General features: G+C 40.4%; 1 protein-coding gene across 1 annotated transcript in view; it reads right to left on the bottom strand.

The window, feature by feature from the left end:
- The window catches only part of acbd6 (acyl-CoA binding domain containing 6), a 41,220-nt gene that overhangs the window by 7,335 nt on the left and 6,372 nt on the right, over nucleotides 1–27,513 (bottom strand). The window contains exons 5-6 of the mRNA XM_084723469.1: nucleotides 20,603–20,708; nucleotides 17,291–17,380 (exon numbers count right to left, since the gene is read on the bottom strand). Coding sequence (XP_084579595.1) covers nucleotides 17,291–17,380; nucleotides 20,603–20,708 — 196 coding nt within the window. The remainder of the gene's footprint in view (nucleotides 1–17,290; nucleotides 17,381–20,602; nucleotides 20,709–27,513) is intronic.

The raw sequence follows: 27,513 nt of genomic DNA, 5'->3' as shown, positions 1-27,513 counted from the left end.
TGATGCACATAAATACATACAGTTATAATTAAAGTGTAAGGGGTTTAAACTCTAATCTGCAGCGGGCGCTAATCTGCAGTTCGTTGTTTGGCAAGCACGCACACACGCACACACGCACACACTCACACACTCACACACACACACACACACACACACACGAGTAAGAATGAGAGGTTGTTAATTCCAAGCAAAAAAAAAAAAAAAAAGTGCCTTACCTAACACTCAGTACAGAACTGACTGGGGCTAAACAATATGGTTAAAAAATCAGATTGTGATTAGTTTGACAGATATTGTGATTGCAATATGATTCATAATTAATGGGAATTATTATTTTTGCATCACAATTTTTTTCACAAACTATTAAGAGCATGATGGTGGGACATTTGTTGGGGTCTGAGCATCAAAAAAGGAATATTTCAATTAATTGTTCAGCCCTAGAACTGGTTATTTAAAGTGCAGTGATACTAAAAGTAAAGAAAAACTAAAGATACAAGTGCATGTTTGTGAGGAAATATGTGGAGCATGTCAGCGTATGTGCACAGCGTACATGCTTTCTGCATGTTCATGTGAGGGGTCAGCGGCCTGTCCTCTCAGCGTTCCCTAATGCCCCTGCATCCAGGACGGAGGCTTGATGGAATCACAGGAAATTGGATTGTCTTCCATTTGCTTTGGAAGCAGCCTGGAAGAGACACTCCCTCCCCCTCCAACCCCCATCCCACCCACCACTCCCCCAATACCTGCAGTTTCCCCCCCTCCTCCTCCACTCTGGTGCACCCCTGTTCCCATCCCATTATGGAGGCATGTCGCACCGAACCCCTGCTTTTACATGTCATCCAAAGTTTCCCCTTGCGGTGCAGAAATGCTGGGCTGGATGTCAGCAGAGTGCTCAATAAAGCAGCTGCTTGCACAATACCAGCAGCAGCAGCAGCAGAGATCCAGCACTGTGTAGTGTATCACCCTAATGGGGTGGAGCAATATGCTTAGGAGCAGCATGGATAGGGATTGATCTATTAGTACAATTGCAGTTTTGCTGAATTTAAGTCGCACCAATCTATCATTTCTCACACAAATGATGTGAAGCAAGATGGATGAAAGAGACAGACAGCAAATCAAGATATGGCAAGATATGAGAGCCCACTACTTTTTCTTTTAGTTTTGTGCTTTTACAGATGAAAAAAAAAAATAATGTAACTAGTCCAGAATTGGTCCAAAGTATAAAGATGTGCATGATTAGTTAGCTAAACAATCAAAGGTGGCTAGAAATACTGGTTGGTGAAACTAATTATTAATATTTAATTCATTTATAACTAGACTTGGGCATTTGGAGTTAGCTTGGAGGTGAATGCTGCTCCTTCACGTCAAAAGGAGCCAGCTGTGGAGGAACTGCAAAGTGTTGCTGTGTGTATATATTTGTATCGTTCAGTCACATGGTCTGTAACTGTTTATGCGCAGAGAATGCACGAAAGGACTATCACAGATGTTGTGTTCACTTCTGCAAAGTGGTTTAACTTGTTTTTTTCCGTTAGCCTGCCTTCACAGACCTGGAACGACGGGACAAGAATACACCAAACGTTCAGCTCAAGCTCTTTACTCCAGCAGTGAGCGGAGGGATCAAGGGCGTATCAGAAGCGGAAACTTAACTCAGTCAGGGGATACAAATAGGACACAGTGGTCCCTTGAGTCAATCTCTGCTCGAAACTAGGTTTCAGTTTGTCAGTCTGTCTGTGTTTCATTCTGTTTGCCTGTGTCCGAGCCAGAGGAGAGATTGTGGGAGGAGGTTAAAGGTCTGTCAAATCCACCTCCAGCTGTGGAGTCTGCTGCAGCACATGACACTGAAGACAGCACAGTGTGTGCGGTGTCCTCGTGGACCGTAAGAGCTCTCATGTTTCCATACCTACTGTCAATGGTTCTTATGATTCATGGAGGGCGATCTGAAGGCCACTGTAAGAATTTGCTTTCTCTAACACCGTCCTTTTCTTTTACTTTTATTTTGTGCCACCGTGTTTGTGTGCCACTCTAATATTTATTAATAAGAAGTATGTCATTCTCAATAGAAACAACAATTTAAATGGTATTCATTTTGACATGGACATAACATTACTGGCACACAATGGCTTCATCAGTGTCTTTCATTAATAAATGTTTTGTCTGGAAATAAAAAATACTACTTAAAGGTGCTGGAATTTAACATCAATGAATCATGACTGCAGTCATTTTGAGACATTAGTGTAATTACAGTAAACAAAAGACCTGGCAGTCATCTTGGCTACGTCACAAAACAAGAGGAGGGTTTTGTACTCCCAGAGTGAGCAGTGCAACACTCAACCTGAGAGAAAAAATTGTTGACCAAATCATCATATTGTGCTATCTTTTTTTTGAGGAACTTGATTATTTTGCTCAATTCATCTAAACAGGCAGCTATTTTAAAAGTGGAACCACCTCAAGTATAAGTTTATAGTTAATACAATTACATTTTAAATAAGAGTTTAAAGTTTGGTGCAACATAATTGAAAGTTAAACCATGATTTAAAGGAGTTAAAAAAATAAAACTTCCTGGTGCAACCCAGCCTCAGAGTTTCTTAATGGTAGACAGATGATTAACTGCAAAAGCTATAAGCCATAATTTCCAACATGTTTCTGAAAAGTTGCAGCCGCTGTAGTTGAAAACAAACACTAATGCACTCGGCCACTTGCTCTGCTGACGTGCATGTGAAGATGTCTTTGTCTTGATTCTGAAAACCCATTCTTAAAACAGAAAACACGTTTTTGTTTGAACTTAAACTCTACTAGATCTATTTCTTTCTCACCATCATATCATCTCTGTCCAACTCTTACTTTCTGTTTCACCTTCAGCTCTTTTTATCTCATCTTTCTGTCTCAGCAAACTTTTCTTCCTCTCCTCCTTTCTCCGCCTCCCCCTTTTCTCCCCCCCACTGTCCCTGACAGCAACATTAAACAAGTGGGGAAAAATGGACAAGCAATTATGATTTATGATCAATGCATGCAGCAGCTGCTGACTTTTATAATGACAGTGGTCGGGGGAGGGAAAGAGAGAGTGTGTGTGTGGATCAGTCTCCAGTGTGTGTGTGTGTGTGCGCGTGGGGAAGATGAGGGGTGAATCGATAGGCGACTGGGATCATTGGTATGCAGATTCCAGCAGATAGCATTATGATGAGCAGGTGCCATTAATCAGAAAGCAGAACACAGATCTGAGTAAGATGGAGGAGAGGACGACCTCCTTCAGCTGGTCCAATCTGTAACCAAAGCAGCAACTGTTGCACCAGCATCATGGACCAGACAGAACCAACCTGAAGCACCATGCTGGTGGTCAAGCATTTTTTAGAAAAAATATTACCAATCCTGCACACTTTTCTGCTAATCGTTCTCTAAAACATCAAGGACCATTCATTTTTGGCGTTTTTGTTTTGTTTCATGCAGTCATGCACATTTCAAAATTGCAGCGACTTGAAATCCGCTTGATGTCGGTCAGATCAATTGGCTCCTCTGGCCCTTGACGACCACAATTTGGCCTTTTGATCATTTATAAAGATGAAAAAAGTGACTTAATTTAAATAACCTGCTAACATTCTATGTTTATGGGTGTTTACATTGTTTACTGGGAGACTGTCATGATATTAGTAGCCTAATGAGCCCATTCATTCGTTATGTCTGTTGTTACAAAGACATCCGTTATTTTAAAAGGTTTTAACTCAAGTTAAGCAGAGGGAATTTTGAGTCAAACTGAATGAAAAAAATGGCAAATGCAATGCAGTGTTACTTCTAATGTAGGACTACAAAGATGCACTATTTCATCCTGGGCATAATGAAAAAACACAAAAAGATGCATTGTTTGTTGGTCATATGGAGTTAAAATATAACCAGTTAAAATATTTTGTGTGCCAAGGACTATTTATATCATGACAGCTCAAGAATGAACATGCAGAATCATCACTGAAATCCTTCAAGGCAGCAAGAAATTATCACACAAACATATATTGCGTTGCCTGCGCATGCACATGAGTTTGCCCTCTGTTTGCTGTGTATGGTTCTGCATGTGTGTGCGTTGGGAAGGCCCCCTGTGTTAAAAGGATCTGCAGACCCGGGCCAGCCCTAATTGAATCTGGGTCTCCTCTCTGAGCAGGGAGAGGTAACCTTGCCACTCAGAGTGTGAGCACTGCCACCCACGGTCAAATTAGCCTGACGCCAAAACTCACTGCCCTTCACACAGCCTGAGGGTGTCCTTTAGGTGCCCCGGTGGTCCCCCTCCCCCCCCCTCACACCCACAGCTGCCATCAGCAGTCTCACAGTTTGGGAAGGAAATCCTGAATGACTCACAGGTCCAGAGCTGACAGGGATTATAGATGTATATTGTGCCAGAGATGTCAAGAGGCTGAAAAGTGTGAAGCACCTGACTTCAGCACATCTCTTCCACCAAAAAACATTTCCTGAACAAAGTGTAATATGAGTACCTACAGCCATGTTCAATCTCATACATGCTTAGAAATAAAGGTCTCAAAAGTGTTCTTTCTGAAGGTCTGATGTTCTATCTAGAACCATTTGCTTCTAAATAACAATTTTTTGAAGAAATTGTCTTATAAATCAATGGGTTATATGGGATTTATTTAATTTTTGTGTCATCTAATGCAATGAATAGGTTCTTGGTAGCACTCTCTTGGAAAGGTTCTAGATAGAACTCTCATTAGACATTCAAAGAGTTCTTTCTAGAACCCCTTGGTTGGGTTCTACATGAAACCATTGGCGTTTAAAAAAGTTTTCTCAATAGAACACCCTGTTAGGGTTCTTTTGATATCACCCTTAGAAGGTGAAAAAGGTTCTGAAGAGAACTCCAAGAGAGGGTTCTGGGTGGAATCATCACACCTTAGAAGGGTTCTCTGCAGAACCACTCACACAGGCCTTTTCCACCAACATGGAACCAGCCCCAGTCCACTTCAAGCACCTGACTTTAAAACAGTTTGAAACATTTCTACCTAAAGCAAACTGATTCGGAGCCCAAAAAGTTGGTTCCCAGCTAGAACCAAAAATAGCATGTTTTTCTCTGTAACAAAGTAACCATGGCAACACCCTCTGTTGATGATATCCTTTATAACAATGGTTCCAAGAATGGTTCCACTTAAAACTGGTGGAAACGTGGGCTGGTTCATAGCATCAAAGCTCTTGAATGGAACTGGTTTAAGAATCAGAGCTGTTTTGGTGAATAAGGCCTTAGAGGGGGTTCTGGATGGAGACGGCTCAAGGTATGACCCCTTACGTTGGGTTCTAGATAGAAACCTTTAAAAGAGTTCCAGGTGGAACCTTTATACAAGGATCCACAACAGGGACAAGCTGAAGAACTCTTTATGGTTTTTGTTAACATCTTTATTGCAGCTTTACCCACAATACTCTGATTTTCCTGTCTTTCTCCGTCACACCAGACAAAAGAAGCCCAAATCTCCTTTCTCTCCACCCAGTTCTCTTCATCCACATCTTCCTCCCCTCCACACGTTCCTCCCCTCCCCATGTCGCCCGACTCGCTTGTTCCCATGGGACACCTTAGCCTCCATTAAAGCCATCAGAGAGGAGGATAAGGTTGAGACTGAGAATTAACATCACCAGAGGCCCCCGTCTGTCCTCCTGCGGCTCATCGATGATGTTTAAAAAGAAATATATGAAATAAATAAATACATAAAAGAGTGTAATATGAAAATCAATGGCCAGGCAGCGGGGGCTGCGGCTGAGGCATTTGGAGTGAGGGACTCATAAAGCTGAGTACTGCGGGAGACTGATGGAAGGCAAAACACTTACTTTGTTTATTCTCTCTCCTCACCCCCGTCCCCTCCCCTCGCTGTCTGTATCCACCTCTCACTCTCTCAGTCTCTCCCCCCCTCTGTCTGAAACGGTCGAGGACAGCTTTAATGCTCCTGACAATTTATGTGGATGGTTAAGAACGATGGAAATCAAATAGTTGAGTGTAGGCAAGGCCCAGTGAGTGGCCAATAAGAAAGAAACAACAGCTGATGATGGCAAAGAGGACTGTTACCTGCTGGAATGGCTCTTTAGGCTGCACTATTACTGTCAAGTCGCTGGCTCTTTTCTGAGTGCTCATATTATAGATTCATAACTGTATCTATGTCCGATAGGCCCTTTTAACACAGCGCTGCAACAGCTTTCATTTCATCGAGTCCAGCTAATGTGCAGCAAGTACTAAATATGAATCCTATAAGAGCACCTTACAGTGTAACTTATAAAATGTCAAGTGGTGTGTGTGTGTCTGTGTGTGGTGGCTTTGGTGTCTTTTATGTGTGTGTATTAGACTTTGTGAAAGTGTGTCTTTGCTTGAAAGTGGTAAACATTTAAAAGACCTGTCAGACAGATTCTCCTCTGTCCATTTAATAAGTGTTAATCTTCCAAAAGAAAACAAATAAACATCACAAAATACTAAAAGAAACATTGCCCTCCTCTGCTTTAACATGCATAGTAAGACAGAAAAAAACACACACAAATTTGTTAATGCAGAAGCAGAAGCTATGACTCGTCTTCTCAAAGATTTCCTTCAAGCGTCTTCCTACCAATGGCAGAGCGCCCTGGGCTTCAGAAGCAGCTGCAACGCCATCTGAGGCCACATTCAGGGCTGAGCAAGGGCGTTAATCTGTGCTTAGAACAACATAACCGCTACGAAACAATCAGGAAATAATGTTTTCTGTTACTAATTCACCGGCTTTCTCACTTCCAGCACTCGCTAACCTCATTTAGCGTCAAACTTGCATGACCACAGTTGTGCTCTCTCGCTCTCTCTCTCTCTTAAACAAATGGACACAAACCAACTGAAAGCTCTTGGTATTGCTATTTTGCAGCATAATGTTGAAGCAAGACCCCGCATGGAAGTGGGGTACACAAAATAAACAAAGTGAGGACACAACAGGAAGAGTCCATGAACTCCACTTGGATAGCGCCCGGTTTCAGAGATATTTCAGGCTGACTGTGGACCAGTCAGACAGCTGGCTCATAATTGGCTGCTGCAGCATGACATTGGGTTGCGTTTCTCCAAAAGTTGGTTCTGCTTTAACTTTTCTGCCGCAAGCCACTGCTTTTTGTTCAGCATCCCCCGCCGCCTCAGAGTAAATGCACTTCCCCCTTTCAAAATGCTATGCTACAATGCAAATATAAAACTGGAGTAAAGCAGTCATGCTGATTGATGAGAAACATGGTGACCAATGGTTTAATACACCCAGAGAGATGAAAAAGACACATGCCATGATATGAACAATGGAGCAAAATCTTAAACAAATTAACACTGCACCACAATATAAATTCTAATATCATCCAGATCTTAAAGAAACAGAGCAGGTAAACAAAGATATAAGATCTTGAATCTTTGTTTACCTGCTCTATTTCCCCCTCCGTCCTGCTTTATTTTCCATTTTTATTCTTTGAATCCTCGATAAATTCCGTCTTCTCACTTTCCCACCCAGCTGCCCTCTCTTTCTTAAAGACCCTATGTATTCTGGGGGATAGGTTGCACAATTACAGACACACAGACGCACACAAGCACACAGACACACACAGACACGCATGCACACACACAATTATGACGAATCTTGCTGGATATTTGTTATGACTGGCCTGACTGAGCCATTAGTTATAGGAGGCAGTGCTGGGAAAGGGGAGGGATACAAACGTGTAATAATGCCTCCACCATAGAATTTCAATCAACCACCATGGTGTGTGTGCGTGTGTGTGCGCGTGTGTGTGTGTGTGTACCGCTCTGATCACACAAGTAGTTGACACCACAGTAGAGGACACAGATGAGAGGGTTCAGTGTTCTTTGTTTGCTACAACAGCAGACTGAGCTTGAATTCAAAAAGCTCTAAGACGTCCACAGTAGATCTGCAGAATATCCACAGAAAAGGCTGCAAAATTTAATTTTTGCTGAAGGTTGCGACTCCACTATGAAATGTAATGAATATTGATACAGGTTTATTATGCTTTTTTATGAAAAATGTGCATGAACAGATGCTAATGCTTATGATTGGTTGACTTTGACTAAAATGAAATATTTTCTCTGACATGCTACTTGATTTGTGAGAAGGGATTTGGCACAAATCAAGAATATTTTATTTAGGAAGCTGTCCCAAACACTCTCTCCTTTTAGAAAAAAGAGGCAGCCTTGTGCTCTTTGGTAATTGCAGTGGTCCATATTTATACGGCAGCCTGACGTTTAATATTTTTTCCATTCATTCAACATGCAGCACATCTGCACTATTTCATAACAACAACAGACTATTATCAAGATATGACAGTTTTCTTCAGGTTCAACTTGTGCACATCGTACCAAATTGTCTGCGATTTTTTTAAATTTCCAAAAACCCAGTCAGCGCTGGTAATAAATCTGAAACATTTACTCAATTGATCAATTAGTCTACTGATGAAAAATTAATCTGTAAAATATTTGATAGTCGATGAATCATTCCTGTAAATCATTGAGCAGAAAAGCTGCACTCTCTGGTTTCAGCTGCTCAAACGTAAGCAGTTTGCAGCTTTTTCTCTTTTATGTAACATTTAATTTAAAAAAAAAAATCAAAACTGCAATATCTTTGGGTTTAGACTGTTGGTTCAGGAAATTGATACTGTGATGGGCAATTTTTTGATGTTTTAGAGCAGAAGTGTCAAACGTACAGCCGAGGGGCTACGATCAGCGTCCAGGCTCACTATATGACTTTGCGAAGTGTAAAAATTGTAAAGCAGTCATTAATTCCAGACTGGAATATGGTTCTCTGGTCAATTATTGTGGTCATATTAAAGATATTGAACATTATGCAAAATACAAAATAATCTGTATCAGTCTTCTATCTTAAAGCAAAACTGGTGGATCCCTTTTGTTAGGCACTGCCAAAACATTTGATTTGTAAATGATTTGTAAGGCGGGGGGGAAAATCAGTCTTCTTCCTCATTAGTTTCCACTTTAGTTGGGGTTGTGTGATGATGCAGCATTACTACACAAGAGTGGAAATGGAACATTAAAAGAATTTCTTGATCGCGATAAGTTGTTTTAATCATAAACAAATAAAATTCTATATTGTTGTTCAATTCTAAAATACATAAATGTTTTGTGCATTTATAGATCCACTGTGATCAATATGTTCTAATGCACTGGCTGAGACCTTGTAGATATTACGCTAACTTTTCTTCAGACATCAGGCTGTTCATCATCTATTTCATAAATGGATGGTTCATTAATTGTAATCATTTTTAAAATGTGTTTTTTCTTCTTTACACTAAAAAGGGGAACATTTAGAGGTGTTGTTATTTATAGGTTATCATGCAATAGTTTTACTGGTCTGGCCAACTTGAGATCAAATTGGGCTGTATGTGGCCCAAGAACTGAGTTTTACAACCCTGTTTAATAGGCTAAAGCATTATAATAATTGATTCACTAAAAAACAATTAACAGATTGATTGAACATGAAAATAATTATTAGCTGCAGTCTTAACTGGTATATGAGCCTCGGTTATTCGTGTGGATTTATCTCAATGTGATATCAGTCTTAAAAACATTTTATTTTTTATATAAAATAAATATGAATACATCAAACAAAATCTGTGCTGTGTGGGATGCTTTAGACTTGTCAGAGCTCTCAGATGAACAAACTATTGATTGAACACTGGTCCTAAATTACCTTAAACCTATTTTTGGCATCTTGTACTGCAATGTCTATCACTTATTAGTTGCTTATCAGCCAACATTCACCCCAGTACTGGCATAACAGAGGCTAGCAGCTAATAGGACACTGACGCAGCCAATGTTAAAAATTACATGAAATCAGGAAATATCCTTGTATATCATACTAATTTCCCCAAGGTCTTCACTGACATCTGTCAACATTTATCAGTAAAGTTGAGGTTTCACACACAGTCGTGAATATACTGTTTCACTCCATTATTTAGACAACCAACAGAGCAAGTCCACCCACACCACTCATCAATATCAAGTCATTGGATCCATACCTTAAGAGAGACTTTGCCATTACAAATCAGACATACAGACATCTGTGCAGAGCTCCCTCTCAGCAGACAAACTGTTAAAGATTACTATGTGAAATTTTCTACAATCAAATAATAAAAGTGCACTGAAGAAATCAAAGAAGATATAAAAGATATTCCAGTTGAATACAAACAAACAGCCGCACACTAACTGCCCAGACATCCCTGCAGGTTCTCCATGCAGACTATGTGTGTGAGACTTGTTGTGTGCTCTCTAGCCACCAATTGTAGGCCGCCCAGTCAGATATTTATTACTATTGATCTAGCTGGTCCTGGCTGGAGACTTTTGTTCTGCCGGCTCGAGGCTCTGACCTCAATTAAGTTATGAATTTCTATCTGATAGACTGGGAGCGCTTGGGGCCTGCCGTGGCCGTGCTACCACGCTGGATTAATTAGAATTAGCGGTGCTGCGAGTCGCCCTCCCCGCCTCATGGATCATGTTGTTTTAATACAAAGTAGAGGCGGAGGCGAGGGAGGGATGGAGTGAAGGGGACGGGAGCTTGTGGGGGGGAGGGGAGAGTGATGAGGAGAGGCAGACGGAAAGGAAAAAAAAAAGGAAAAAAGAAACAGGAATGAGTCGAGTAAAAGCATGTGAGACGCGACCATGTGCTTAAAACCTGCGCTGCCTTTTCATCCAATCTTCTTACTTTAACAACGTTTTCTTCCTGGCATTGTGTTTGTGTTGTGTTAACCTGCATCTTACCTGTCTGTCCTGTTTGTCAGCCTAATCCCACCTCTGTCATTAACCCTCTCAGTAATCATCCTAAATAAGACATCCCTGACCTTTGTTGTAGTCTGCAGCACCTCCAAACCAAAGCCCTGCCTTTTCGACTCCACTTTCCATGAATGGGCGTGTTCTGACTATATTTCCATGGTAACCCTACAGCTTGTTGGGAGGGTTAGAGGAAGGTCTGGGATTTCCTCCTGGAAACCAAAAGTTGTGTGTGTGTGTGGCATGAGGCTTAACTGTGGGTGTGGGATTACACCGTCTGGACAGAGAATGACCACACAAACACACGTCTAGACCAATGAAAGGATAAAACTACTCAACTTTCAGTCACACAAAAGGGAACGTTATCACTCAAATTCACCAAATACCTGTGACTCCCCACTTTTAAATGAACCATCTTCATTTTCAGTTATTTTCATTGATCTTTTCTCAAAGGAATAGTTCAACATTTTGGTAAATACACTGCTTTCCTTTCTTGCAGAGACTCAGATGAGAAGACTGATACCACTCTGACATCCGTATGGTAAGTACACAGCTGAAGCCTGCAGATGGTTAGCTTAGCACTACTATGGCTGTTGTCATATACTCGGTAATGTGTTGTTTTTTTGTGTGGAGTGGAGGACTACACCTAATTGTTTTCTGTTGACTGGTGATCACATGACGTATCCTTTAAAAAGAGAGCTTGCTGACGTCATATACGCTCTGATGAAGGCTTCTTACTAAAATGCCTCTACACAGCAGAGAGTGACAGGAAATATTTGCCAACAAATAATCTGGTACCCCTTTTACCTTCTTCTAAGGTCTTGTTGTACTTGCTTTTATTTTTTTCTGTTACAGATGCCACTATGCATTTTTCTTGCCTTTTGTTGCATTTCCTGGACTCAAAATCTTCAAATCTGGAATCTGAATCAGGTCAGTTACTTGTAAATAGTCCTGGGTATTATTTGAAATTCTTAAATATTTATTTTAATATGAGTAGTTTGAGCACCTATGTCAAAACAGTAGTTTTTTCATGTATCACACTGGGGAATTTTTTTAATCTTTTATTCTTCAACAAAATAAACTATAGATTAAACTGTATGAAAAGGTCATATCATGATCGTAGTGATTTATAGTATTATCATGGTATCATTAAAATGTGCTGGAAATGTTCAAGAAGTCCCATTCCCAATTTTTTGAAATGCCATCATGTCCTTTGCCATCTGCAGGCTGCACCTGTGCCTGGGGGCCTGCTGCTAACCTTGGCTGATGCTGGACAGTTATTTTCTGAGAGTGTGGTAATCAAACACGGTTTTATCATGAAACCAGTAATCATTTCATCCCCAAAACAAACTTCTAGAAGACATCCGTTACCATCATCTGTTCAAGTTTGTCTAAATACAAAGCAGCTGCTGAACACCTTAAGTTAATAACATGCAGCATACAATTGGCAAAGTTAACTAGATTCAAAGTTCATTCTTGATATTTAAATGTCTTCAAAGAAAAACAAAATAAATTGAAATTTAAAAATCTGGCTCTCACTGCTCAGATAGAGAGACATACTTTGGATATAAGCTATGAAAGTCTGATACTGTAATGTCTTTAAAACAGTAACACTTCTCCTGGTTGAACAAAACGCAACTAAACCCTAATTACTGATGAATTTGTCCTGTGCGATCTCTTTACACTGCTGTCGTGATATGATGGAATGTCCTAAACTTAAGCTAATGCCTCATTAATGCTCTTAAATACATTCGAGCACACAGAATATAAATCCAGTGTTTAAGCCATAATTTCCATTATTACATTAAGTGAAGCTTTGTTGTCATCTTTCCCACAGTTTGCGCCGTCTGTCCCACTTTCTCTGGATGTATCCGCTGAGGGAGCAGTGAGGATGGGTGGAGGTAGCGGGGGGAGGGATTGATGTACAGTACGAACACCAGGGCCGGATCTACAATTGGCAGGTGGCAGAGCTGTGATCTGTGTATTCAAACACACACAGCTACCTATTGTAGTCCCTCTCTGCTGCCTTGATCCTGGATTAACTATCAAACGAGCCCTTAATGCAGGTTACCAGGGTTTGGGAACAATTCACTAAAACAATCAGTTGATTAATTTCAAACGATTTTCCTCCTCTGCCAAGCAAATAATAATACTTTTTGTTTTAACTCTCAAGTCCCCCTCCCCTTTTTAATCAACAAATTAAGCATAAATCATGTTTGATCTTTATTTACTGGTTGCTCGGCAGTTGGTAGAGGTCAAGAGAGATTACTGGTCGCTCTAATAGCCTGCAAACAACCCAAACATTCCTCTATTCCTCTCATGAACACACACAGCCTCTCATACTCTTCATTTCATGTAACATGGGCAAGAAGGACAGAAGCATAAAGCCGTCCATCAAATTTTTATCTTTTGCTAATATAACAACAATGCTTCTGTCCTTTCCTTCGTTTCTTCCTCACATCCTTTCCTCATTGACTTAACACGAAGAGGAAAAAAACAAAACAAAAACGAAAGGATGTTCGAGCAGATTCTAATGAGAAGCATATCGTTCTGTAAGCTTCACATAGTGAGATAATTTGGCATTGAGACAGAGTGGTATGATTTAGCTGACTATATTTTTCTCTCAGCCACCTCTTTGCCACCTCATAAATCTGCTTCCAGTAGCTCTGCAGCTGCGGAGGTCCAGTGTCTTTAATATTCAGTCATGTCCACGGCTGGCGTCCTCTAACACCTGAGAGACAGGCAGGTGAGAAGGTCCTGATGGCCTGAATGGATGAGTGCTCCATCGGATCCATTATTGTAGGTTTTAATTGCTTCGTGCACCCATATTTACTCAAAAAGGCACATTTTTTTAAAAGCAGAACTTTTGATACGGATACCAATTTTAGAGGGAAAAATTCCCCAATTACGGTTAAAGCGGTGATTTTTACAGTAGATTTTTACGTTACAATCAAAATTGACCTGTTCTATGTGGATTCTGCACCAACTTTGCAGTGATATGACTGTGCTAAGCTACTTTATTAAAGAATATTTGAGTTTAATATCCTTTGACATGTTAAATAATTAAATGTATATATTATCAACCACTTCTGGAAATGAAAAGTGAGAAAATAAAGAATAAACAAGTAAAATGTTTTCATATTGGTGCAAATCAGATAAAATATTGATATGATACTGACATATCTATGATGGGGCAATATGGGCCAATAAATCAGCTGACTGATATACTGGTCAGCCTCTAATTACAAATGATTCAGGACAAAAGAAGGAAAATTGGATTAATTAATAGGTTAAATTCTTAACATGATTAATTAATTAATGATTCATCTTAAACATTCCTAATTAGAGAAATATTAGACATGTATTAAAAATATTTGCACCATATAAACACAAAGTATTATCGATAAAGTTGATTTCCACCATCAAAGGGTGACGTGCTTGACTGGCAGGAGGAAGATTTATATATTTATTAAGAGTTATAGATTGTTTGATTAGAATATAATCTATGAACTATTGAGTATTTGAAAACTATGAAGCGTTTTTTTTTTTTTTTTTTGATATCATATTAATTCAAATGAATGAATGGACCCCCTGGCAGACTTCCTCAGGCCCCTGGGGGTTCACAGAACGCTATTTGAAAACCCCTGCTCCATGTGTTTTGGTACAAAAAACAGTAAAACCAGACAAAAGTGTGAGAGTAATAAATTATAAGTGTACTCAAGTTCAGGCATCCATTATACCTGGCCTAAGATTTATGTTTCCTTCTCTGACTGCTGAAAAATCTTGGCACATGCGGATATTAATTTATATTTTAATGATAGATAGATACATGACTGTAAATACAATACATCTCACAAAAGGACAAAAGCCTCTGTCTATACATCAATCCTCCTCTGCTGTCATTATCTTGATATGGCTTTAAATCATTAGTGAAGTGTTTCGTAGTTATCCCACTGTTAAGTCTTTTATGAACCATTCGCTACAAATCCATCCCCTCCCTGCAGGCGTTCAAAACAAAAAGGGGCCACGCATGACCACAAAAGAGAAAGTCATTTGTGAAATGTCCTGATTATGTGGGTTGTGCAACGTAAAACAATTTGCCTGATTACTTCCAATTGATTCGGCCTTACAGTTAAAGCCTCAGTGTGCAGCCCGGTGAACTGCACTGTGTCGTGCCGCTGGGCAGGGAAGAGGAGTAATTTCTCCGATGTGCAGCTGAGCCAGCTTACCGCCAAAGCTAAAGCCTCCTGGATGCAGCTAAACCTCGGGGAGGCTAAACACTAGGCTAGCGACTAGCTAACTCTGTCTGCTAAAGCTCTGGGGGATTTGTCTGTGGCACAAAGTGAATTAAAGGTGACCTTCTGGAAGGGATGGAGAGGATGGAGCGAGAAGAGAGAATGGCAGTGGGGATGCTGGAGATGTCACTATTTGCTTTCATTGTTTACATACTGACTTCCACAACAAAATATGGCCACTTGTGTCCTGGGGAAGGAAAATTTCTGCATGCATCTCAACACATCTGTGTTAATTTCAAGGGATCAAACATCCACCTTAAAAATCTCCAACAAAGTGAACTCAAAGCATTTGTATTGAATTAATAAGCGTTACTGAAAAAACTTTGCACTGCAAGAATATTTATGTCCTTCCACCACCTAAAAAATGTCATTGGGACACAAAGATATGATGTCTAGGACAACACTGGACAATTACGAAAGTTAGCTTAACAAAAACATTTCAGCAAATAGGCGTTCGGATAAACTGGCCTCATATTGGGGATCTGAATAGTTACTTCCTCGCCTGAAAAAATATTAAAAACATGATATGACATATTCAAAGCCCTACGGTGGCTGTAAAAGACCACTAGCTTATTGTGGATTGTTTTCTGCCCCGGAAACTGTATAACTAAACATGTAACTCAACTCTGTTTTTTCACCCCACAAAATATCTGTGTAACGTGTAAGTTAACAGTACATGATGTAGAAATGTAATGTTAGTTACTCATTAACAATGCATGTGTATATGTTTACATTTGTAGTAACTTGAAAAATATGCAGTGTATTAGTTATGTTTCATTGCACTGTTGCACTATTTTTACTTCAGAGTATCCATCAAGGTCATAGCAGCAGACCTGAGGGCAGCTGAGTCTGTATTTCCCCAATATGGGAATATTAGGTATCATCTGAAACCGATACGGCATTCATACACGTTCGCAAACTGCTACAGATTCTGAATTCATATGCAAATACCAGTATTTTCCCCACATGTTGCACCCTTTGTAAGCAGAGCAAGGTGTGTAACATTTGGCTCTGTGTATAAATAGTCCCAAAAATTGAACACTATAAAAATGTTAGGAAAAAAACAAACTTCAATTTAGGACAATGGTTGAAAAGTCTGGGACAGTTGAATGTAGAATCTGTGACAGCTGCAGGACACAGAGGAAAAGAGTTTATTTTGAGCCCTGCTTTACTCCAGCTCACCAGTTTTGTAGTTTACGCAATTATAGAGGTTGAATCTCATAAACGTAATACAGATCTGAGGTCCTGCTTCTGTGAAAGTTGCTATTCCACAGTGTATTTTCCCATAGGGGGTTTGTTTCATCAATCCTGTTGAAAAGCTGAAACATAATATTGGTGTTTTCACTCCATATGACACACGTTAAAAACTCATGGGAGCTGTGGTTGTTGAATGCCAGCAAAACAGGTGCTGTTATATCTTCAGTAAAAATTAAGTGGAAAATGAAAAATAAAAGAGAAAATTAAACATGTGTCAAATTCAAGGCCCACAGACCAAATCTGACCCAGCACCTAATTTTATGAGTCTCACAACAGCTTGAAAAGAATATAATTCGCACAATACAATATTATGTTGCATTATAGAAGCAATTATGAGTTATCTGTGCACTGAAGGCGTCCAGCTGCTAGATGTCAGTACATACTAGATAGTGTCTTAATATAGGTGTTTCCAGCAGTGGGCTGTAGCTGGCAAAGAGCCATCACTTCATTTTCAAGCAAATATATATTTGGTATTTGAAACCATGCTTATAAGGCTACACAAACCGAAACAACCCTTATTTTTATTTTGACTTTATTACTTACACTACTTTGTATATTTCATCTTTTAATAAACTTCCTTGAACTCCTGAATGTCTGCTTGTCATCATTTTTCATATACATCTGTTTTCAGAGTGTGATATTCATTATTAAGTTATTACTATAACCAATAATAATATATATGATCTTGCATTTACATCCGCCCCTTTGAGGGAAACTATAATATGGATGTAGCCCAGGATGAAATTGAGTTTGACACCCCTGAAATATAATTCAAAACAGTCAGAAGCTGGGTCAGGACTCTGCTTCTCTAGTGCCAATAACTTGGGAGTCATCATACAATTTCAAACAAAAGGGGCTCATTTAGTTTCAGCTCATTCATCACCAATCCACCAACTGAGATTCCTTTTAGTTACCAGATGAAATTCTGCCCTAGATGGACAATTATGTTTGAGAAACGGAGACAGAAAGAGAGAAAAAGGCCGCTCACCTGACTGTTGATGTCTGCTTTGTTCTGCAGTAATACAGACACCAGCTCCTTGTGTCCTCTGTCACAGGCCCAGTGCAGGAGAGCCCGGCCCTGCAGACATGAGCACAGATTATTATCGGGAACCATAGTACTTTAAATGACATGTGCAAAACTATGTTATAAATACATAAAAATATGTTTAAATAAGTTTAACTGCACTAAAAACATACACATGGGCCACTCTCCAGCTCACCCCTCTCCTCCTCTACCTCGTGCTCTTCAAATTTAACCTGGACTTCAATCTGTTTCTTTGCTTTCAGACAAAATAAATTATGCACCATCATTGGGAACTCAATGAGACTGACCTGCGGACAGACTGACGAGATATGTAGCCTGATGTGTGTTTGTGTGTGTGTGTGAGCAAAGAAGAGCAGTAAGGTGGTTAAAGCACAGACCTCACACAGGGCTCACACACAAAATTACAGTGACCTGCATAAAGCCTACAAAGCTTGATTGATGGGACACTGTGCACAAAACAGGAGCAGAACCCCCTGATCAGCAACCCCCTACTCTATCTCAAACACACACACACAACCGCACACACATACACACAATCCTCTCCTTAGGTCCAAGATCCTTGTTCTAATAAAACCGTGCAAGCTCATTTTTCAGTGAGGCCAATTAGGTAAAGCAAACTCTCCAAGTCCAATTCTGTTGCTTAAATCATATTGATCACCACGACTGCATGTTAAAATGGATACTTATGAGCCAGGCCAGAATACCAATAAGTTGGTCTCTCTCTCCCTCCCTCATGCTCTCTTTCCTGCTCTCTTCCAGGTGTGTCGCTGCTGACTGCTGGCCACACTTTCACTGCAGACTCAGAGTATCCTGCCTCCAGTGGGATGCTGCCCACACACATATAACAAACCACAATTCCAAAAAAGTTGGGACGTCATGTAAAACATAAATAAACTAGAATGCAGATGATTTGCAAATACTTTCCAACTTGTTTTCAACTGAATACAGTATAGAGACAAGATATTTTATTTATATACTAATATACTTTGTTGTTTTTTGTAAATATACAGTCGTTCTGAAATTGTTGCCTAAAACATGTTTCAGATGTAACAAAAGACTGGGGAAGTTGTGGAACCTGTTCGGAACATTTTAAAAGGTCATTCATTGTCTGTAACTGCTTATCCTTGAAGGGTCATGGCTGACATTGGGCGAGAGGCAGGGTACACCCTGGACAAGTCGCCAGTTCATTGCAGGATGAACAGAGACAGACAACCATTCACTCTCACGCTCAATTTGGAGTCACCAATTAACCTATTATGCTGCATGTCTTTGGACTATGGGAGGAAGCCGGAGTACCTGGGGAGAACCCACGAGGAGAACATGCAAACTCCCCAGCGCCCCAGTCGGCTGGAGCATTTGAACTCGGGACCTTCTTGCTGCAAGGCAGTAGTGTTAACCACCATGCAGCATATTTAAAAGTTGAACAAGATAATTGGTAACAGGTGACAATATCATAAAATGGGCAACCTCAAAAGGCTCAGTCACCAAGCATAGACGTGGTGAGGGTCACCATTCCTCAACACACAGTTGCAAAGAGTTTAGGGATTTCACCATCTACAATCCATAATATCATTAACGGTCTGAGAATCAAAAGAAATCTCTGCAGGGAGGGGCCAAGACTGATTGTATAAAGGATATTACTATTTTTTATTACTTTGAAAAATCTGGATCTGAGCTCGCCTGAGATGGATTGACAGAAAGGGGAAAGTGCGCTGTGGCCTGAAAGTCCACATTTCAAATTGTTTTTCTGGGATAAGGTGGAGATCGACCATCCAGATTGTTATCAGCATGAAGTTAAAAAGCAGAATCTGTGTGATGGTATGGAGGTGTGTTGGTGGTGCTCAACATTAAAAATAACTATATAGAAACAGCCAGTCTTCTCACTGATCGTCTTGTTTGCTTGTGTAGGTCATTTAGAGGCATCATGAGACTGTTTCATAAGTATTTCAAACTCCTTGTAACGTATTTCAGTGCAAGGTTTTCATTCAGATCAACACCTGTGTTCTCTCTTTTGCAGAGCAATAAACAATTAGCCTAAACTATGTCATTTATATCCAAACTATGCATACAGTTTGATTATGATTTAAATTAGACACTGCATCTTTATTTGGTTATATAAATTGCATACAAAATAACATAATCTGAAACTCTCATCTCTGGTCTGTTTTTTCTCAATGAAGATTTTGTGAAGGACATGTTTCATGTTATCTTTTTTATTTGGCTTTATCAACAATAATACTAGAAAGCCCCATCTAGCAAAACTGTTGTATTACCCCTTTGATTCCTGGATTTTTGTTCATCTGTTTTGGTTTTATTGTTATGTGAATATAATTGTGATGCTAAATGGCTGCTTGTTAATTTTCTGGAAAAGTTTACAAAAGAGTTGGAGCCTAAGCAAATGGGAGCAATGTGGAATTTGTCCTAATGTGGTCTGAAAATCATCCACACACTTGCATTCTAAACTGGTATTTGGCTTTGAGGAAATGACTAGAAACGTGTGACACTGGTGGATATTCCCTCATACCCACAGAGCCTCCCTCTGCCTCTCTGAGCTGCAGACTGGGCTCCTTGCTGATGTGAAACTTCACCACTGCCCTCTGCTGTTAATCATGCTGCGCTGCAAGTGAGCAGACAACAATGGAAGTGGACAGACAAAGCTTTCTCTGCCGAGGTCCCTCAACCATCTGGCCTTTGGCCGGGAACTCACCAGCCGACTGGCTGCTTATCTGAAGAGCGGCTGTGATGAAAGAGAGGCAGGGAGCCAGCCATTTGGCCAGGACGATAATGAATCGAGGGCAGATGAATGGATTTCGAGGTCAATCCAGAAAACACCTTGCCATGGTAATAGCCGTTCACACAATTTACGCATCTCAGTCTGAGGAGTGGCTCCCACGTGTTTGTGACTTCAGATCATTGAAACCATTATGTAACGATGGCAAAAAGAGCTGCGTGAACCATCCCCCAGTGACCTGTATTTTCCATGATACTCCACTGATCATTTTCACCTGCCCTCCTGCACAAGAGGTCAGAGCACAAGACTACAGGCCTATGACTGGTTCAGACTCTGTGTCCTGCTGAAGGACACTACTGGAGAATAAATCCCTCCTCACACAGATAAATACATTTCTGAGTTCCCCACTCTCTCCGCCCCTTGTTCCCACTTACCCACATTAAGTGTAGACATTACAGTGTTGTCATGGTAATAACTCTCACATGCCACTTTACATATTCTTAGGCACTGCATTTTGTTCTTACCTCTTCATCTTTAGTATTGACATCCACTTTTTGGGAGCTGATGGCGTTGCTGATGTGGTCGATGTTATTTTCTCTGCAGTAGTCAAAGATGTTCTTATCCTCTTCCCTGAGAGCGGCACAGAAATAGAGACAGAGAGAAAGAGAGTCAGCCAACTTTTTTGGACTATCATTTGTAGTTAAAGGTCTAGTGTGTAAGATTTACAATGAGCTATTGGCAGAATATGTCTGAAATGGAATATAATATTCATAAGTATGTTTTCATTAGTGTATAATCTAAGTGAAAATAAGAACCGTGGTGTCTTCATCACCTTAGAATGAGCTGGTTATCTCTACAGAGGGCGCATGTCCTCTTCTAAGGATGTCAATTAATTAATTAATTAATTCAATAGCTATGGTCGCCATATCGCACCACCATGATTCTATAGTAGCTGAGAACAGACAAACCTAACATTGCCTCTAGATACGAGTATTTGTATTTTGCCCAAGTTTTGCAGCCAATGTAGTTTGTCCCTGGGATACTCAGAGTGCAGCCTGTGGGCCAGTGGCAGCCTTCAGAAACACTTTGTGCAGCCCCCAAATGTAACATGAAATACATGCATTACATTTTAATCATCAGTCCATTTCAACACTTACCTACATTTAATACACTACTTGTCTACTGTGTCAAACTGCACTTTCCTAACAAGCCAACTCAGCAGCTTGTGCAAGTGAGACAGAAAAGCCACCACGGAAAAACACAGAATGGCTGAGGAGAAACAGGAGGTTACAGGAAAAATAGATCAACCCTTAATTCATCGGTCCTCAGAGAGCAGATAAAGTGATCTGCCTAACCTGAAAATAGGTGGTGCGCAGGTGAATTTTTTTGTTTAATGTCATCATATTCTCAAATCCCTTCATGGATTTTCCTGTGTGGCCTTCAGTCATATGTTGGCTCCCTAAAATGGCACTCAGTCATCAAAACTTTTAAAACCCCTGTCCTACACGCGTGGGAGGGGACAGTAAGATAAGGTGTGCAATCTGCAACCTCCTGAACTGCTACACGCCCCTAAATCCAACACATTGGTCCCTTACAGATTCATATGGCTTTGCTTTACTTTCTTTGGTTTTACTTGTACAGATTTTGAGATAAATGTCTATGATTGCTGGAATCTCTACACCAAAGCAATGTAGTGAATGGATTCATTAAAAAAAAAGAAAAAAGAATTTGCAGAATACTGCAGAATTAGTCACAAAAACAAATGGTGACATTATGTTTAGTTTATTATCCAGAATAACAGGGACTCTGATTTGCAAAGAAATGTTGCTGTCCATTTTTTTAAATATAAGTTTTCAATGTTCTGCGCATTGGATGAATATCATGTCATAATTCAGAATAAAAGTCTGGGCAAATCCCCGAAAAGTCGGAGCTGTAAACTCAGCTCTGAAAGAACAGTCTGCAATACGAGTGCAAATGTACATCCACAAATCAAAACTTTTTTCCCAACATATACAGGCCAGTTTTTAGATCACCATTTACAAGGTTTCTTTAATTAGATTTCAAGCATTCAAACACTGACTTTAAACTTTGCAAAGCGTTTTTTCGGCTTTCAAAATATGTCAATCATCCCATAAAATTACACTCATACCTGTTCTACAGTTTTACAACACAAATCTCAAAGCACGGGCAAACAAAACCAACTACTATCTGCATGGATAAGTGAGAAAATATGCTTTTTTTGTAATATGGGTAAACCAACCCTTTAAAAGCCGTGCCTGACCATTTAAGTGCACATCCAGGACAGCAAACACCATGTTACTGGAATATTCAGTCATCAAACACGCAGATGTAACAAATTACACAAACACATAAGTGCTCTGTCTGTCTGACACTCTGCAGCAGCCACACGTGCCACATCCCTCGGGAACACTGGCACACGACACACACACAGCGGCACCGTCCCACCTCTGATTATATCTCTGCGTCTCTAATCACCTCCTGGCACTGGGGACAGGAGTGAGTGCTGGGGGGAGGCAGGGTGCAGTGCTGCGGCTGGTGAAGGAGGGCTGTTGGGTGAAGGGGAGAGAAGGGGCGAAATCTCATTTAGAGCTTTACGCCTTCCCCTCCCTCTTACCCATGCCGGCCATTCAGATTAATTGAATTTTGTGCTCTATTGTCTGACAGAAACCCTGCGTACCCGCCGCTTTACCACTCCCACGCAGTCGGTCCGTCATCCCCAAGGCCAAATCCCCCACTTCCTGTCTCTGACGCCTGCCTGCTCTGCCGCACCGGGCTGCACAAATCCCACAGCACACACTTGGCTCCAGTCGCAGAGGAGACACCGCGGCCTGTCGCCTCCACTGAGGATGTTGTTTAGTTTTGTGTAGTTCTGAGCACAAGGCACAAGGGTTCAGTTACCTCACACCGCCAGTGTGGCAATGAAAGGTGAAGCACAAAAGTCATATTGGAAGGGTGACAAATTTTCCACAATGTTTTGCCTGAAATAAAGACTCCTTGTCTCACTGACACCAGATAATATGATGCATGTTCATGAATATAATAAAGTCAACCTTTAGGGACAAACAACAGAGAGGCTATTTAATGATTGAAGTGATTGTTTAGGTTGTTATGTACTAATTAAATCACGTGTCATGATGTGTCAGGATTTGGATGAAGGGCAATAATTGGTTGATTTATTAGTCACGACAATTTGGATAATCTATTGCTAAGAGTACGTTTTCAATAAAGAAAAAGGAAACACATGCCCAAGAGTCCCTTCTTCTTTTTTAATTGTAAACTGAGTATCTTTGGGGTTTTGGACTATTGTTAGGAAATCGAGCTGTCACCTTTTATTTCAAATTCAAACATTTGTCGGAGCTTGGGAGAAAAGCTCATATTCAAACTGTAGTGACCTGGTTGAAATAAAGTTTTACAGTCTATAGACTCAACAGACCGTTTGAGGTGATTTGCCTTGTGATCCAGAACAGCAAATTAACTATCAGCTTGACCTATTGGATGTCCTATTGACCATTCAGTAATCCGCATTCACATTCATTCGAACAAATTGCTTGTCATTTCAAATTAATTCAAACTTGGAAAAAGTGACAGCCCTAGTCAGAAAAACAAGACACCTGAAGACACCTGATCACCTGATGAGTCTGATTCAACATTTTCTGGCATTTTATCAACCACATTATTTAGAGCTGCAACAATTAGTGGATTATTTTGATTGTTAAATTAATTGCCAACTACTTTGACAATGGATTAATAAGTTTGAGTAATTTTTAAGACAAAAAAGTCCAAATAAATGTGATTATTTTCTGGTTTCTTCACACCTCTGTGACAGTAAACTGGATATTTTTGGGTTACGGACAAAACTAGACATTGGAATCATGGGCTTTAGGAAAAACTGATCAACATTATTCACCATTTTCTCATATTTTACAAACCAAACAACTAATCAATTCACTGAGAAAATAATCAACATTAGTCAGTAATAAAATAATGGTTGCAGTCCTAAAGCAATTAATTGAATAATTGAGAGAATAACTGATAACAGATTAATAGCAATAGATTGATTTAAAAAAGTTTCAGTCCTACTTGGACTCCTTACCTCCTCTACTAATAAATCTCAGAGGGTAAACCTTTGTTTGCAGCAACCTAAAAGCAGCTGGAGGCACCAGAGGACAGTGATTGTCATATTGTGACTACTTTTACAGACGCTGCAGCTGAAATATGATTCATAGGAATGATCATTTTGGCATCAAAATTTTAATTTTGACAGAACAAAAACCAAAAACTATTAAAATCATGATGATATGACATTTGTTGGGGTTTGTACCAAACAAACATGCTTTCTTAAATTTGAATATAGTAAGCTTCTGCAATTTGGATATTGCACTTGGCCATATTACAATTTTGATAATATTTCAATTAACTGTGAAGATGTAACTGAAATGATGAATCAGTTATCAAAATAGTTGACTAATTTTCTTTTTATTGACTAATTGATTAATTGACTAAATCACTGCAGGTAACTTCGCTGAGCTCATTATCTTTCCTATTTATATAAGTTAAAACACCAAAATGAATAGGAAAAAACAGAAACCAATGCTTATCTCCTCAGACCCACTGTGGTCAGATGCCCTCCAACATCAGCCCTCTCTCCATGAATAGCTGGATAAACTACAACTTAAAAACCAGCTACCCAGAGTGTAGATAAACCACTCTGACTCACAGTCATCATGTTTTGTTGTTTACTGTGAGGATTCAGTTTCCAAATTGACACAAACCGCAGATGCAAACAAAGTTTTGTCTGCTGTTTGTTCTTTAATGAACCTCTGTGCTTCCCTTTCTTCAGCTTTTCATCTACACGCCTCTCTTCCAATCCTCTGTTCCTGCCCTCCCTCTTCCTCCTCACCTCCTCATCAGCCTGTGATGAATTATGAATAACTCATTACACTTTTATCACTGCTGGGTTATGTATGAGCACATTCATTTACATACTCCTGATTACCAGCACTATGTTTATTCATGAGTTTCCGCACCGGGCCACACCCACTTCCTTGTCTGATGGCCATGGTGACCCCAAGTGTCCCTGATGTGTGGCCGCCATCCGTCTCCCCGGCAACTAATCAATAGGCCAGCTCATCAGTCTTTCGTCGATGGTCGGACAGGGCTGGCCTGATGGGCGCATGACACATGCTCACATACATAAAGCACCAGCACACTTCTAAGTATGTAGTATGGGGTTATATAATGTGCCCAATTCAGGGTTCCTACACCTTCACCAAAGTCAAATTCAAGCTCTTGTCAAGCATTTTTAAGGTTTTAAAGCGTTTCCAGCACCTCGCAGCTGCAGTAAATTGTATATTATGTACAGTAAAAAATTATAAAATTATATATTATACCTACTAAAAATCATTAATTTACTTACTACTCATATTTAATTAGAGATTACTGTGCTATAAACAACCAAGATTATGGTTTGTGAAAACAGTTGGTGATTAATTTGATAATCAATTATTAATCAATTAATCGTTGCAGCTCTAATACACACACACATCACTTGTATATAGTTCATACCACAGTGAGAGCAAACACAGACACAGACACAGACACACACACACACACACACACACACACACACACACACACACACACACACACACACACACACACAGGCTATAAACAAACGAATGATTAATGTAACTCCTGTAAATGACGTGACATCAACAGCACAGCAATGCATGCTGGGAAGGTCACAGGCTACTCTGTCATCACAGCAGCTGGGGTACCAAGGGTTTTATGTGTGTGTGTGTGTGTGTGTGTGTGTGTGTGTGTGTGTGTGTGTGTGTGTGTGTGTGTGTGTGTGTGTGTGCTCACGTGTGTGTCCAGTCTGGTGTACTGGCAGATATGTCCTTCATCCATCAGGCTAAACTGGCCACAGTGGTGGAGAACACTCATCTACCTGGCCTGAGCTTCACACTGATCAACACCACCACCACACCATCCATCACACACATCTACACACACACACACCTACATAATCTGTCATCACATCTCCTATAGGACCCCAGTCGACGCTCTCAACATGGCCAAGCTCCACAGAAGTAAAGAGAAACAATGAGAACTCGAATAATATGGCGGCGGCTTCCAGAAAAGTGTCCGGACAACAAAGCCCCCAGTGTTTATCAGAATCTTTTTCAAGGTGGCTGAGAGAATTACAAATGTAGCATTCAAAGCCTCTTCAATCACACACTGATCAGCTCAGTAGCCCAGGGATATTGCTAATCAATCCTGCTTTTGTCGATACACACACATACACACACATACACACACACAGATCGAGATGAGCACTGAGCAATGCAATTAACTCTCTGCCTGGTTAACAGGTGCTTAGCTGTTTAATATGGAGTGGATCTGTGTGTGTGTGTGTGTGTGTGTGTGTGTGTGTGTGTGTGTGTGTGTGTGTGTGTGTGTGTGTGTGAGGAAATTGAAATGCAGCAGAGCAGTGAGTGTGACAGTTCCGGCAGGTTCTGCATGGATTCGGATGCAATCGCGTCGATGTATAGCGGTGAGTGTATGTTTATGTGTGCACATGTGTGCATAAGTGTGTGTATGTGCCATGTTAATGACTTCCTCCTCGCCAGTTTCCCTCGGGGCATTGTTGCTACTGGATATCACCAAGGGGGACATCGTTCTGGGAAACCTGCTGTACCTGTCTCCCTCTGCTGTTCCCAGCGTGTCTTCATCACACTCCCCCTCCCCTCCTCCAAAGTACCCCCCGAATCGTAACGTAATTAAAAAGGGGAGACTCTGGCTGCCTCTTCCCGAGGCCGTGCATACTAATCACATGCAGCCATTTAGGAGGAAAACCTGCAGGATTCACACATCTCATTTTCATCTCCAAAAGAGCTCTTTTTTCATTGAAATGAAGATGAGGTTTTTAAGCTTGAGTAAGTCTGCCAGGCAGAAGTAAATGGAGAATATATTTCATTAACATAAATCAGAACTGTATGACGTCTCCGGGCCCTAACTGCAGTTACGGTCTGTTGAATATAATCAAATACAGCATCAAGATCAGTGGTTAACAATGCCAGGCTCGGATCGAGTTGACCTCAGCATTGAAGAAGTGGTGATTCACAGCTGGAGGGAAAAAGCTGAGTGTGTTCCAGCGCCCTCAAGAACGGGGAAATGCATTTGGATGCTTTGTCCTTAAACAAAGAACACTCAGTTAAATAGAGTTGATTCGTTTACATGGACAATATTTTTCAATCCGATTGGAATCATTCTGAAGAAAAATTCCAACTTAACTGTTTACATAGATGCTAAATAAAGTGATCCAAGCTGTGAAGTGTCTAATCTGATGGAAATTTAACAGAAGAAGAAGTGGTTCCAGTTTGCCAGCTGCCAGTAAACAAAGATGAAGTGT

Source organism: Lutjanus erythropterus, chromosome 7, assembly GCF_056507025.1.
Source record: "Lutjanus erythropterus isolate fLutEry1 chromosome 7, fLutEry1.hap2, whole genome shotgun sequence".
In the NCBI taxonomy this organism is placed as follows: domain Eukaryota; kingdom Metazoa; phylum Chordata; class Actinopteri; order Lutjaniformes; family Lutjanidae; genus Lutjanus; species Lutjanus erythropterus.
This window is presented reverse-complemented; position numbering and strand designations above follow the sequence as displayed.